This window comes from Balaenoptera physalus (assembly GCF_965194825.1).
Source record: "Balaenoptera physalus genome assembly, chromosome: 11".
Lineage (NCBI taxonomy): Eukaryota > Metazoa > Chordata > Mammalia > Artiodactyla > Balaenopteridae > Balaenoptera > Balaenoptera physalus.
The window spans coordinates 28,916,249-28,929,856 of NC_138896.1; the positions used below are offsets into that span (position 1 = coordinate 28,916,249).

Here is a 13,608-nt window from a genome sequence, read left to right on the forward strand (position 1 = left end):
GACCAGCCAAGCGTCTCAAGGCCAGTAACCTTGGGGGATGGGAAGAGGAGAGGACATCATATGACATCTCGGCAGCTTCATGGCATGCCACACTACAGGACTGCAACTGAGGTCACATACCCATGTGACAGACATCACGTGGTTCCCTGGGCATACTTCCACGAACTACTGAACACAAACACTTTTAGCTCAGTTGCATTCACCTAGTTCCTAGAACAGTACTTGATACCCAATAGGATTTGGATGAAATGGAATCCACATTTAACTTGGATTAATTTATTGGCATTAGTTTGTTTTTTACAGCACAGACAGGAGCTAAAGGAAGAGCTAGAAATGAAGAACTTAATTCATGATCCTGAATTTATGGAAATATTTTTCCTACCTAACAGCCAATCATAAGCTAGAAGTAGATCGTGATTCCTGATGCTGCATATTTGTCCAGGTAGAACGGCTCTATTTTTAGGTGATCAGTATAGATTTAGAGTGATGAAAACTTCACTCAAACTTTCTTCTACTCAAACGTGGAGTTTAGGGAGTAAAGGTCAACTGGTACCATCCAGAACCTCTAGCTCTCACTGTGCAACCAAGAGGTCCTTGCACAACATCTAAAACTCTGAAATTTGGAGAGAAAACTATTACTAGGACAAAAGTCCTGACTTAGTAGGTAGCCGCCTGTGGTCTGGAGGGAACTGTGTAACTCCTAGTCCCTAAGGCCAGTGGTCTCCAGGGTAGGCTGTGAGGACACTTGAAGGTGGATATCAGTCAACATGATGGACTGGGACACCAGAAGAATGATTAGAACTTCAGTCTACATTTATTTTTTTCTTTCAAATATAAGATGGAAACTAAGGTGTGCTAATATTTAAAACACAGTTTGACGCTAAGACATGTCACTCCTATTGAGAGTATGTGCTGAAAAATATTTCCTCAATATAAGGGTGAAACGTGATGGAAGTGTAAAGACCACTGCCTTAGCCCTTACCAGAAATCCTAAAAGTTAGAAGACACATGAGGAATTATGATTTCTTTAACATCATCCATGCAGCCGATGACAGGATAACATGTTTATCTCATTGAATCCCCACCACACCCCAGAGAGATAGATGTTACTATTCCTGTTACACAAGTGAGGAAGTAGAGATTCAAAGAAGTTAAGTATCTATCTCTGGGTCACAAACCTGGCAAGTGTCGGTGATAGAATCCAAACTCTCATCCGTTTTCGAACTGTCTGCTCTTTTCCTTACACCACAATATCTGAAGAGCTGCCAACTCTGAGACTAGCATTTGCCAAGCGACTCAATGCTGCAGAAAGTGCTCTTGTGTGAAGATGGGTTTCCCATAGGAAAGCAGACACGGTAAGCTCTTACTCTGTTAATAAGGAATGTCCCTAATCGTGCCCATCAAAGTCCATACAGGACAGTAAATACTATGAGCCATTCTATGAATCATAAAAGTTATTATTCTTATTAGTGAAATAATTTTAAGAAGCAACAATATCCTATTCAATAGAAAGAAAAAGCCCCCAGTAGATCCACTGTATACATTTGGTGGATATTTAGACATGTGTGTGTGTGTGTGTGTGTGTGTGTGTGTGTGTAAATGAGAGTGAGATAGAGACAGAGGGAAGAGATACTACAAGGGTTTAAATAAATAATAACAAAGATTGTAAGGACATAAACAGTGGACATTCGAAGGTCTCCCAGTCTCCAACATTCTCTATCCTCTTTGCCCTACGAAGTTTTAATTGATTAGAAAACATGTTGGTAAATTATGACTGCAGTTACCTTGGTCAGTTTCATTTCCAGCACATGGCTGCTATGGATCCGACTGTCAAAATGAGCTACTTCTTTGGAGGAGGACTTAACCTTAGCAATGATCTTCACATAGGAGAACACGATCACAGCCGTTGGGAGCAAGAGGCAGAAGAAGAGGATGTTCAGGATGAAAATCTGGCCCCCTACTGAGGCCTGGGCCAGCCACCAGTCCAGAGTGCACGAGGTTCCGAAGGGCTCAGGTGCGTAGTCCCCCAGACCTACCAAGGGCATGGTGGTCCAGAAGGAAGCATAGGCCCAGATGACGGCCAGGCAGATGTAGGCGTGCTTTCTTTTCAGCCAAACCCCTGGAGGTGGAAGAAGAGCATTACCAGGATGTAATCTACCCTCCACCCAGATACCTCCCTTCGATAGGTCAAATTCCACATCCAAAGAGTTAATCCATTGGATTCTGGGAGAAGTGGTCAGTAACCAAAGCCGGAGGGAGAGTAGGGTGGAGGGAAGAGAGTTCCAGAGCTTGGGTGCTTTTTCCAAGAGAATAAAACTGGAAGTGATTTCACAGGGAAGGTTTTCTCTAGGCATCTGGGAGCCTTGGGAGGGGGAAGTGACAAAAGCTGGGGAGAGGTGGCAGTAAAAAAGATGAGAGGATGCTGAAGACAGTGGAGGATCTTGGGAGAACATCCGGAATGACCTTTGAGATCCTATCTAGGACAAGAGGCCAACTGGTAGAATATAAAGATGGAGCCCAAAAAAGCACGTGTTAAGGATTTATCTAAGGTAGAGTCCTTTGCGGGAGAAATGATAAAAGACACTGCCTGTATCTTTAAAATACGCTTCTTCCTAAAAGCTCATGTGCCTCTCACCTAAGCACTCGTGGAGTGGGTGTTGGTGCCACGGTCATGACTGTGTGGGGTGACGTTATGGGGTGACCCCCCTGGGTGAGAGCAGATTTTGAATCTTCCAATGTTATTAATACGACAGTCACATTCACACAGCCATAGATGGAGAAGTGGGGAATCTAGGTAGATCATAACATGTTCTGCAAAAGAAATTCTGTGAAAATATTTCCAGTAAAACAACAACAAAAAAAATGAGTTCTGTGTTTCAGCACTAGTTTCCATTCGCCGAAAGAGAATTCCAAGAGGCAGAAACAGTGCAGTCGTTTAAGGAAAGCTGTAAAGCGCTAGTGATCATTTGCAAAAGTTCAATACAACCACCTAAGACAGGTCAGCCTGATCTAGGGCTTCAGCCTGCAGGGGAAATTACCTCCATACCGGTTATTGCCTGAAACCCAAAGGGCCAGAGATGTAACCCCTAACTGCCTTGCTTTTTGGTAGCAGAGAAGAAATATCAAAACATGCTTAATAAAAGCCAAACGATTTCTTCAGCACAGACTCAAGGCCTGCCTCTGTTTAGTGTCACGTGAGGTCTGGGAAATCAGAAGGGCCTAATCCTTCTCATTTCTAGTATTTGACCCTCTTCATGTAACCTTTCCAGACGTCAGTGTTCTTATCAGTAAAATGGAGAAAATAAAGATATACTGCTTACAGATTTTGATACGGGTGAAATGAACAATGCCAGGCCTCCTTTGCAAACTACGAAGAACTACACTAACACAAATATTTACTCCTGTGTTTGTCTTATTTGGCGCTAACAAGAAATATAACAGATTGTTTCCTTTGTCTCTATTTTTTCAAATATACGGTACCATAAAATGCAAATTTCACGGACCCACCAGATAGGGGTAACAAATACGTAGCCACAATACCTGTCAGCTCTCAGTTATCCATTATAATGGAGAAAACACTGGCACAAATAATTATATATATTTATAGGAATGTGCATAGGCATACGTAGAAGCATTTATGGTTAGGGTTACTTAGTGAGGTGTTTTATACTTACATTCGGTTATGGTGAAAGGCTGTCAAGTACAGGAGGGAGTAGATTAGTAGATTGGTTCTGTGATGCTCCAGCAGTCAGAACTAGGACCAATGGGTGGAGGTTACTGGGAGGCAGTTTTGTCTTAATATAAGGAATAACATTGTAACAATGAGAGCAGACCAATCAGAGAATGGGCTGCCTTGTGCAGTAGTAAGCTCCCCGTCACTGGTCACTGGAACTATTCAAGAAGAGGCCAAGTGGCTGTCTGTCAGGGATGCCTTAAAACAGTTTATCACATTACATGGGAGAAAGGTCTACATGTCCCCAAGCGACCTTCTAATTCCAGCATTCCAAGACACTGTGTGGAGTGTTTAATTGTGCGACAAATCAAATGATGAAACTAGACTATCGAGAATCAACCTTAGAAGAAGCTGGAAAAAATACATAGTTTCCATAGGAATTATGCCCTGCAATGATTCTGGGGATGGACAGCGTCATCTCTTTAATTGACCCAAAGCCTAAAGTCAAGAGAATATTTAAAAAGCAGAGACATCGAGGTTTAGTATTCCTCAAATATTCCCAGGAAATTGAACTTTTTGCTTTTTTGTCTGTAAAATCTATATTTAAAATCTATTTTGATATGACCAAAAATAAGTTTATAGAAAAATATTGACTCTGAAATCATCCAGAATACTTATAATTGTATGTTTTGTATTTTATTGGAATTTTTGATTCAAGCTATTTCTATTGCAAGTTTTAAGCTGTTTAGAAAAAGAGATGCTAATTTTTTTTAAAGGTGAGCCTGGATGGTGCAGACATTGGGCCATGACCCTACCCCTGCCCTGACCCCCTGCATGTTTTTTTTTTAATTTAGTACCGTAAACTTTTAAAATATAAAGAGAAATTCCACCCCATTGAGAGTGTCACATCAACTTGATCCTTCCCATTTCAGGCTCCAGGCCATAGTCTGTCCCCATGGTCACAACAATCATGCTGATTGAGATTAACAAACAAAACAGCCTGTGGGAACCAATATTATTCCCTGGTTGCACCTGGTTCTCAGTATTAAATTAAAAGGGCCCAAATCCTTCTCTTTTGGGTTCAATAGATTTCCAGAGCCCCAAGAAGCCAAAGTACGAAAAGTTTATTTTTCACATGTAGAATCGTCCTATCATTAAAGAAAAATCTTTAGCCTCTGAAAATTTGTTTATTGCTGGCTCACCCCTGACCAGTTCTCTTAGCTACTCATCTTTCTACCTACCAAGACCACAAAAAGAATGTTGGGCGGTATTTCTGTATGTGTGTCCTTTCCTGCAGGCACGGCTCTCTAACCTGGAGGAGAATTCCTCTTCTCTGCAGTCATAGGGATCCTGAGTGCTAAAGGAGAACCGGAAACATCTTTCCATATAATTATATTTACTACTTGGGGAACCAGCTAAACATCTTGGACCCAACATCCTTTCAATGTATAAAATGCATTCTTTTGCTTGTATGGCATAACACGGTAAAAGCTTACACACTTTATACAGAAAAATGATACTTTTAAAAGCATCATAGCCAAACACCAGACATTCCTATAAAAGTAGTATTTAAAGAAACCTACATTGACACAGGTTCAAATCTTTAAACATAGGTTAGAACAAGATAAGCTATAAGTAGAAATACTCCTGGTCTCTGAGGTTATTCATAATCCTTATTACCTCTGGGTAAAACATGTACCGCTTTGACAATCCACCTAGATTTGACTATCAGGGAATAGAAACCTTCCTACTTACCATACGATAAATAGCAGATTTTCAAGTATCGGTCCAGGCTGACAGCAGTCATAGTGATAAGACTTCCACAGCCAAAGAAAAATCCAGCCCATCCGTACCAGCGGCAGCCAATCCAGCCAAACACCCAGCGGTGACAGAAGCAAGAGATGATGGTGAACGGTTTGCCTACAACTAGAGTGCCAAGCAACTTGTCAAGGGAAGTTCCCTTCAGTTAAAATTTACCTCGCCTACCTCAACTCGCTGTTGAGTTTTATCCCAAGCAGACAACAGAGAGCTATTTTCGGAAATGTTAGGTCCAGTTTGTTTACAGCCAGACCCAGATTTCTGGGATTTAAAGTATTTATTCCTTCAGGCTTCATCAGTTTGCTTTGTTTGTTTGTTTTTTACTTTCTAGAAAGTAATCTTCTACTTTAATTCATGCCCTGCACCCGCCTTATCCAGCTGTGCATTCAATCTTCCCCCTCTTTGAAGGAAATGGCTGAGGAAGCTTTCCAAACTCTGTATCTGATCCATCTATCAAAAGAGGGTTCCCCAACCTTAATGCATTAGAAGAACCAAGTAACTGACATTGGCAGCCTGCAGGTGCCAGCCTGCCCCACCCCTCCCAGGTGTGCCCCGTACCTGGTACACTGTTAGTTCAGTCAATTAACACATATTTATTCGGTGCTTTTCTAAGTTAGACACACATCGCCTCTAGTGGTCTACACAGCTGGTCTCATACTCCACCTGGCTAGACTGGGCACCCTCATATCAGAACTTCCCAGTCCTATTGGGTCTACACACCACTGTCAGTGAGGAAACCCAGTGTAAAAGAATTACTTTTTTTTTTAACAAATGAACTATTCAGTGCCCATTATGCAACAAGGTGCCAGAGGACAAAGTGGAGATTAAGATTAACAGATTCAATTTTAATAGATAGAGAGGGCAAAAGAAACAAATAATTTGTAATATAAGATACAATATGATGGAATGATGGGTCATGATGAGTTCTGGGAAGAAAAATGAAGCAGAGGAAGGAAATAGACAGAAATGGTTGTTTTACGTCAGGAGATCAGGGAAGACCTCTCTGCGCACGTGATGTTTAGGTAGATGCTGAATCAGTGGTTGAGAACTCGAGCAAACATCTAGAGGGAAAATATTCTAGGCAGGGGAGACAGCAAACTCAGAGCCTGAATTGAGTGTCTGCTGGGTGGGTGCTAAGGACAGCAAAAAAGACAAATGAATGTGACTCCGATGGAGCGAAATTTGTGTCTGTTGTGCCTGGGATCCATCAGCAAAAGGTATTTTAGGCTTCTTTCTGGAGTGGAGCTTTCGATGAACCTATGGGATGTCATCTAGAACCTTCGGGATGCCAAAGGGTTTTGAGAACCTCTTGGAAAGGTCTCTCCCTCCTCCACTAGGTAGAATGGTTCTAAACCCAGCTGCACATTAAAATCACTGGAGGAGTTTTGTTTTGTTTTGCTTTGCTTTGCTTAATTTTAAATACCAGTGTCCAGAGCTCCAACCCCCAGATAATCTGATTTAATTTATCTGGATTTAATTTATCTGACTTCATTTATCTGGCTGGGCCATCACAATATATTGTTTTTAGCTCCCCAGGTGATTCTAATACATATACATGATTGAGAGCCATTGATATTTAAACAATAAATATTAGTTGTATAGATGAAATACATCTGGTGTCTAGGATGTGTTTCTTCAAGGTGCTTATAATGGAATATAGTGAAGCAAGAAAAAAAATTAAAAAGACATAAAAATTTTTAAGGTTTATTGGAAGGAAAAAATGTATTTAAGAGATAACCAGAGGTTGCAAAAAATGATCTGAGTTGATCAGAGAAAACTAACCCATGGCAGAAAATGCTTTCTGGTGAATTACTCTAAAGATATATACAGAGTAATGAGGTGGTTTATGCAATTCTACAGCAGACTTGCTTGGTTGAAAGCATTTTCAATGTATCTGACCAATTATGGACATTTTTATTCAAGCCTAGTCTAATTCAGCCTTAAGCATCAGTCGGCTATAAGCAAAGGATGCGACTGAAATGGCAGGTTTCATTCAAGCATTTTACGTTCAGTACCAGAGAGAGAACCACTAGGGGGCAGCATGGTGAGCTGACCGGAGAGCCATCATTCATGTTGCGACACCGCCATCGCGTGGCCAAAACTAAAATGGCAGTCACTTTGCAGCCTCGCAAATTCTCTGAGGCGTATCTCGACTATTTTCGCAGAAAGGGGCCGGATATGTCACTTTCCTCTTAATGTGCATGTGTATTTCCCAAAAGAGGTCATGATATTTCAGTCTGTCCATACTGAATAAAGTCTTCCCAAATAACCAAGATCATCCAAACTCAGTGAGAGGGCAGCACATCCATTGCTGTGTAATAAACAGTGACTCAGTAAGTAGACACATCACCAAGCCTTGTTTTTAGAGATTGGCAGTGGCAGAAAAATCCACTTATGAAGAGAGAAACAAATACCGGGAAACATTTTAGAAAGGATGCTTTGGATGAGACCCTGCTAAAAGATTTCCAGTGGAAAGACGAGTTGATGTGTGCTATTCAAACTCAATTTCCCTAATTCTAGTAACTTACAACCATACGCTATGTAGCAGAAAGTGGGGCTCCAGAGGCATATTTGAGTGTATCTAGGCAACCCTGGAATTTTATAGATGAATGTAAAGGGAAGTGACTGACCCAAAATTGTTCATATTTGTAAAAATGAATTACAGTTAAAGAGAAATTTTATTCCAATTCCTCCTTGCTGGGTTACCAGAGGGGCCAAAGAAGCAAGAAATAAACCAGCGGTTCAAAATTTTGGCTGCACAATAAATTTACCTGGAAATTCTAATTTTAAATAACCTGATGCCCAGGTAACATTCTCAACTAATTAAAAGCAAAATTTCTGGGTATGAAACCCAGCTGTGAGTTGTTTTTTGTTTTTGTTTTTGTTTTTGTTTTTAAGTTCCCCAAGTGACTTTTTTGTGCAGCCAAGGTCAAGAACCACTGAACTAGAAGCTTCCTATACTTGCAGTCAGTCCCTAAGCCACACTTAAATATGTCATTACAAGGGCAACCCTTCCCCCTTCCTTGGCTCACCTTTCTGACCCATCATTTACCCTTAAGACCTTACCCCCTTGATGTTTTACTTTAACAGATTTCCCTAAGGGAGTGAGGGATGTAACAGAGCTCAAAACAGTGATCTAAATCCTGTCTGTAAGTTTCTGTTTTCTGAATCATTTAGCCCACTATACTGTGAGGTATCCAAAGTCTCATGTATCATTTCAAATTGTATCCTCAGCATCTAACATGCCCGGCACATGGAATGGACTCCATCTATGTTAAATGGATGATCTCTTTAGCCAAACAACACTCTGCTGACTTACCACAAAACACTGTAAAGATGATTTGTGAAAGGAGGAGCAAAAGAAGCTGGGGGTAGGGTGATCTGTGAGCCTGTGAGGACTTTGTAACGGGGCATTCAAACCCCCAAAGAAGAAATGGCATGGCTGCGTTACCTGAAATCCCCAGATCACAGATTGCTAAATTGATAGTCATTATTTCCGCAGGTTTCAGCTTCTTTTTTCGTCTAGAAGACATATAAAGGACATACCCATTTCCAAATGTGGACAGAATCCCTACAAGGAAAAATATAAATTTCCATCGTTAAAACTAGGATTTAGAGTTCACTCAGATATGAAACACTTCTCAATTTCAAAAAATGGACACCATAGATTTAGAGGGTAGCGACAGGATTCTAAATAAAAATCTAAGTTAAGAAGATGAAATAAAAAGCATGAGTTGTGAGTGACAGGCGAGGGATGGTTTACCTCCAAAGGGATAGGAGTCAGGGATTGTCAAACGGCACTTACCCAGAAAAAGAACCACTAATTTCCCAGTGAAGCTCAGTAGGGTGTGGGAATCCCCATGGTCAGTTCTTGGACTAATCCCCAGGATGGAGCATCTCCTCAGCCATTTTTAGAGTATTGGCTTTATAGAACTCCTCCCCTCTGATGAGAAGGGTTAACCCCTTGGCTATCGCTAAATTCTGAAGACGAAGTGACCCAAACCAAATGAGGCGCTTTCACTCTTCTTGTGGACTCCTGAGGGGGGACCAGCATTCAGGAGAAGCAGAGGCCAGATTAGGCTGGCGTGACCCCCTGCAAGGACAAGGTCATCTCCTGGAGACACATCCCGGACTTTTTTGCATCCTGAGGACATGGACGCTGGATATCTGCCACTGCTACTGGACTCTTTATGAAGGGGAAGTGGGTGACAATTGATAACATGGACTCTCCCACTCCCACCAAAGGGAGAGAAAGTGGCCGTCAACCCACCAACCTACCAACAATGATATAAATGTGTTCCCACTTTTTTATATCCTTTTATTAATGACTGGCTTTGCCATTACAATGATACTGTTCAAAAGTTCTTACAAACCCAGTTTAAATCCAAAAAGACCCAATCCCTACTGACTTTAGTTAAGAAAAGAATACACCTACTTCCATAGCTTAACATGTAGAGTAGATTTCTTCAGGAATTCTTGCTTCATAGTGTAGCTGTGTATAAATGAGAATCTGGTACAGCTGCCTTTAGTAGTAAGGAATAAGGAGAGTATTAACAGGAGAAACCCAGATTTTTCTATCTTAACTTCTACTTCTCCACCACAATTCATTTGGGGGGGCAAGGGGGAAAAAATGTGTGTTTCAGCTGATGGTATGAAACCACCAGGCACTAACTGCATTGTGCTCTTAGGAAATTCTGAATCCCAGGAGTCAGTGCTGCCTCGTGGTCTATTAAAACCTCTTTAGCTTTCTTAAGACAGAGGAGGAAAAAAATAGAAGAGGTGGTGGAGCTTCTAAAGCAACTAAAATGAAACCCATGTCGCATTAAAGGAAACCAGCTAACAAGGCACACTGGGAAACTAAAATGTGAAAACATGGCTAGAAAAATTATAAACACATGCCTTCTACTTCGTATCCAAAAAGATGAAAAAAACAGTAATTATGCATATGCATTTGATACACAAAGCTCCTTTAAACATCCTTTGTCTTTTTACTTCTCTTTTGAGAATATTGATTTTCTTATTTTTCCTTTCTCAAATTATCTTTACTAATGATTCATAAGGCTTCACCCAGTGCCCAAAGCTTATCAAAAAATAGTCAACTCTCTGCGAGCTGCATGTTGATTATTCCCACAGGCAATCTCCCGTAGGGGAGTATCAGGAGAATGCAAACTTATTTTTAATGAGAGTTAAAGGAAAAGAAGATTAAGAAGGTAAAAGCTAAAGTGAGGGGGACATTTTTTGATGAACAAAATCCTGACTCTTTCTACGAATACAAAAAAATTAAATCTCGTATATAGACCGTTAATGAACTACGTATTTCTAGTAAAGAGTAGAGGACGGAAATGGGTCTCTAGTTTATTTCTCCTCTATTTCAAACTCACATTATCTTTTCATCTTCCAGTTTTCCCTAAGACTTCTAGTATTTAACAAAGCTCACCAAGAATGTCATTCCACTCTGGTTCCTTAAAAGGAATCTGGGCACATCCCCAGGAGGGAGGGAACCAGACACAGCGCCAAGGCCAAGACTGGGCCGAGGATGAGTCCAGCCCCCACCAGCTGACCCTGGCCTCCTCCTGAACGAACCACTGCTCTGGAACATACGTTTGGCTCCACCCCCGACTCCCTGAGTGATCTGAGGCTCCCTTTGTTCCGGGACGCTTTTCGGACCCCTTTATCTGGTGCCTCTTCAGCACTCCCATTTGAATATGATTGTAGATTTTCCTTCCACCCCTTAATCGCCCTCCCTATTTTGTGTCATCTGGAGAAATCTGTCAGGTTACAGATGCTAATTTGTAATTCATTCCTTGCAATTGATTGCGACAAATTCAATTTATAAGATGTCTATTTTTCTGTCTTTTCTGATCATTGAAAGTACTTATGTTTAATAAAAATGCAATGTGGATTTTACTACCAGGTAGTCCCTGTGTGGGGAGCGAGTAGTTTGCCCATTTTGTTCATTTCTGTATTCCCAGCAACTTAAACAGTGGCAAATAGGCACTCAATATATATTTGTGTTTGAAAGGACAGGGAGGTCCATTGATAAGAAACAGAATTTAAATCAGTACCATAATAACTAATAACAAAGCCAAGGACCCAGGGAATCCCTTTGCAGTGGAATTTCTGATTCAATTTCATCAATTCCTTTTGCCTCAAGCACTGACCATAGAGGGGTCTCCAGACTTTTCTAATGAGTTTGGCTAATTTCAGGAGGTTAAATGAAAGTCTTAGCCAGTAATAAGTAGATGAGAAAGAGAGAGAGAGAGAAGGAGGGGGAGAGAAAGAGAGAAGGAGAGAGAGAAAGCTTGACCCAACAACTGAAAAGATTAAAGGCATACACACCTAAAGACATAACCCACCTGCACACTGGTTACCCAAATTTAAAACAACGATTTTAAATGTAAGAAAAGTATTGTGGTTGAATCCAATTACCTAGAGTGGTGCTGTCCAATAGAAATGTAATGGAAACCAGAAATGTGAGCCACATATGTATTTAAATTTTTTCTGGTCGTCATATTAAACAAAGTAAAAATATTATTAAATTAATTTTGAGAATATATTTATTTAACCCAATAGGCCCAAAATGTTATAGGTTAGACATGTAGTCGATAGCTTAAAATTATTAATGAGCTATTTTACATTATTTTTTCTGGTCCTATGTTTTCAGTATCTGGTGTCTATTTATACTACAGCACATCTCAATTTGGAAAAGTCACAGTTCAAGGACTCAGGAGCCACACGTGGCCACCACATTGGATACCAGAGTCTGGAAGCAGATGTACCATGTTGTGAATCAGGCACGAAAACTTTTGACCCTGAACTGACTTCCATTTATTATTCATACAATTTTTTCAACTCTCATCAAAATCACTTAGTGATGCTATCATGGTGGGACTTGACTTTAGGTGAAGTAAACACAGTGTATCCATCCTGACTACAGCATTGGGACAGAGTTCTCTCCATTGTGAAAAGCAGAGGCTAAACTAGATGAGTTCTAAGGTCCATTCTGAGACTATACTCTTATCCTTATATCAAAAGTATGTTTCAAAAAGTAAAAGCATTCTATTTAAATAAGAGCTCATTATCATTAATTTTGTCATTCGGTAGACAAGCCTACTATCAAAGCAACCAAAATGAAATATAGTCTCAAGATAAATTATTTTGCTGTAAAACTTCTTTGGATTGTCGAGGGAATATTTATCCCTAACAATAAAGATGATAGAGTCGTTTCTATGAAACATGTATGAACTCTGTGATGCCACCCCTTCTTCCTGCTTCCTCCCGCTCTCCGTCTCAAAATATCCACTTAAGTGTTGGAATCTTTGTGCAAAATTAACATAGCAACCCATGAATTATCTAGATGCAGCCTTTGCACTGAAAAGGCAAGGAAACTTACCAATGATTGTTAAGTAAAAACCAGCCACTAAATCCGCTTCCCATGAAAGTTTGGAAGCAAAGGGATCCCCCTCCCGAAGGTAGTACGGCAGGCGCTCCTCCAGGGCCGGAGCCGTGTGGTTCAGAGCCATGCCCTCCTCCAGCGCCAGGGTCTGAAAGGCAGATACGTGGAGGTCACAGCAGAACTGAAGAAGCCAGCCTGACCCATCTCATAACCACGCCCCCTGCTTTAAGATGAAAAGCACGTTCCCGGAGTCATGCTTGAGTCTCTAATTAATAACTGGTGAACACTTGAACGTTTTTCTTCCATGATCCAAATATGTCAATATTCAATTCTTCAGTGTGTAGATTAGCCAAGCCTATGATATCTCATTTCTTTTTTTTTTTTTTTTTTTTGGCCACGCTGGATCTTAGCTCCCCGACCGATCGAACCTGTGCCCCCTGCAGCGGAAGCATCTAGTCTTAACCACTGGACAGTCAAGGATGTCCTTTATCTCATTTTTTTTATCATGGCACCCCCTTCGTGCCACCTCACACCTCCCTTGGGTGAATAACAGGTTGAAAGCCAAACCCCACCCATTTTCCTGCTCCTCGCAATTTTTGTAAAGGTCTGAGCTAAGAGAAGATGTATGGAGATAAATACATTGATGAGAGATTTCATCAATATTTTAAAATATTACAAATGTATAAAATATTTTTAATTTGCCAGAATATGGTGTTTTATT

At 40.7% G+C, this 13,608-nt stretch overlaps 1 protein-coding gene across 2 annotated transcripts in view; it reads right to left on the reverse strand.

Moving 5' to 3' along the window:
- Nucleotides 1-13,014, reverse strand: part of OPN5 (opsin 5) — a gene marked incomplete at its 5' end in the record, with an annotated part of 64,324 nt that extends 51,310 nt beyond the window's left edge. Inside the window, 4 exons of one of the 2 annotated variants that reach the window (XM_082411706.1) lie at nucleotides 1,785-2,119; nucleotides 5,429-5,599; nucleotides 8,943-9,062; nucleotides 12,885-13,014. In XM_082411706.1, coding sequence (XP_082267832.1) covers nucleotides 1,785-2,119; nucleotides 5,429-5,599; nucleotides 8,943-9,062; nucleotides 12,885-13,014 — 756 coding nt within the window. The other variant, XM_082411705.1, reaches the window with a different exon arrangement.
- Between the last annotated feature and the right edge of the window lie 594 nt (nucleotides 13,015-13,608).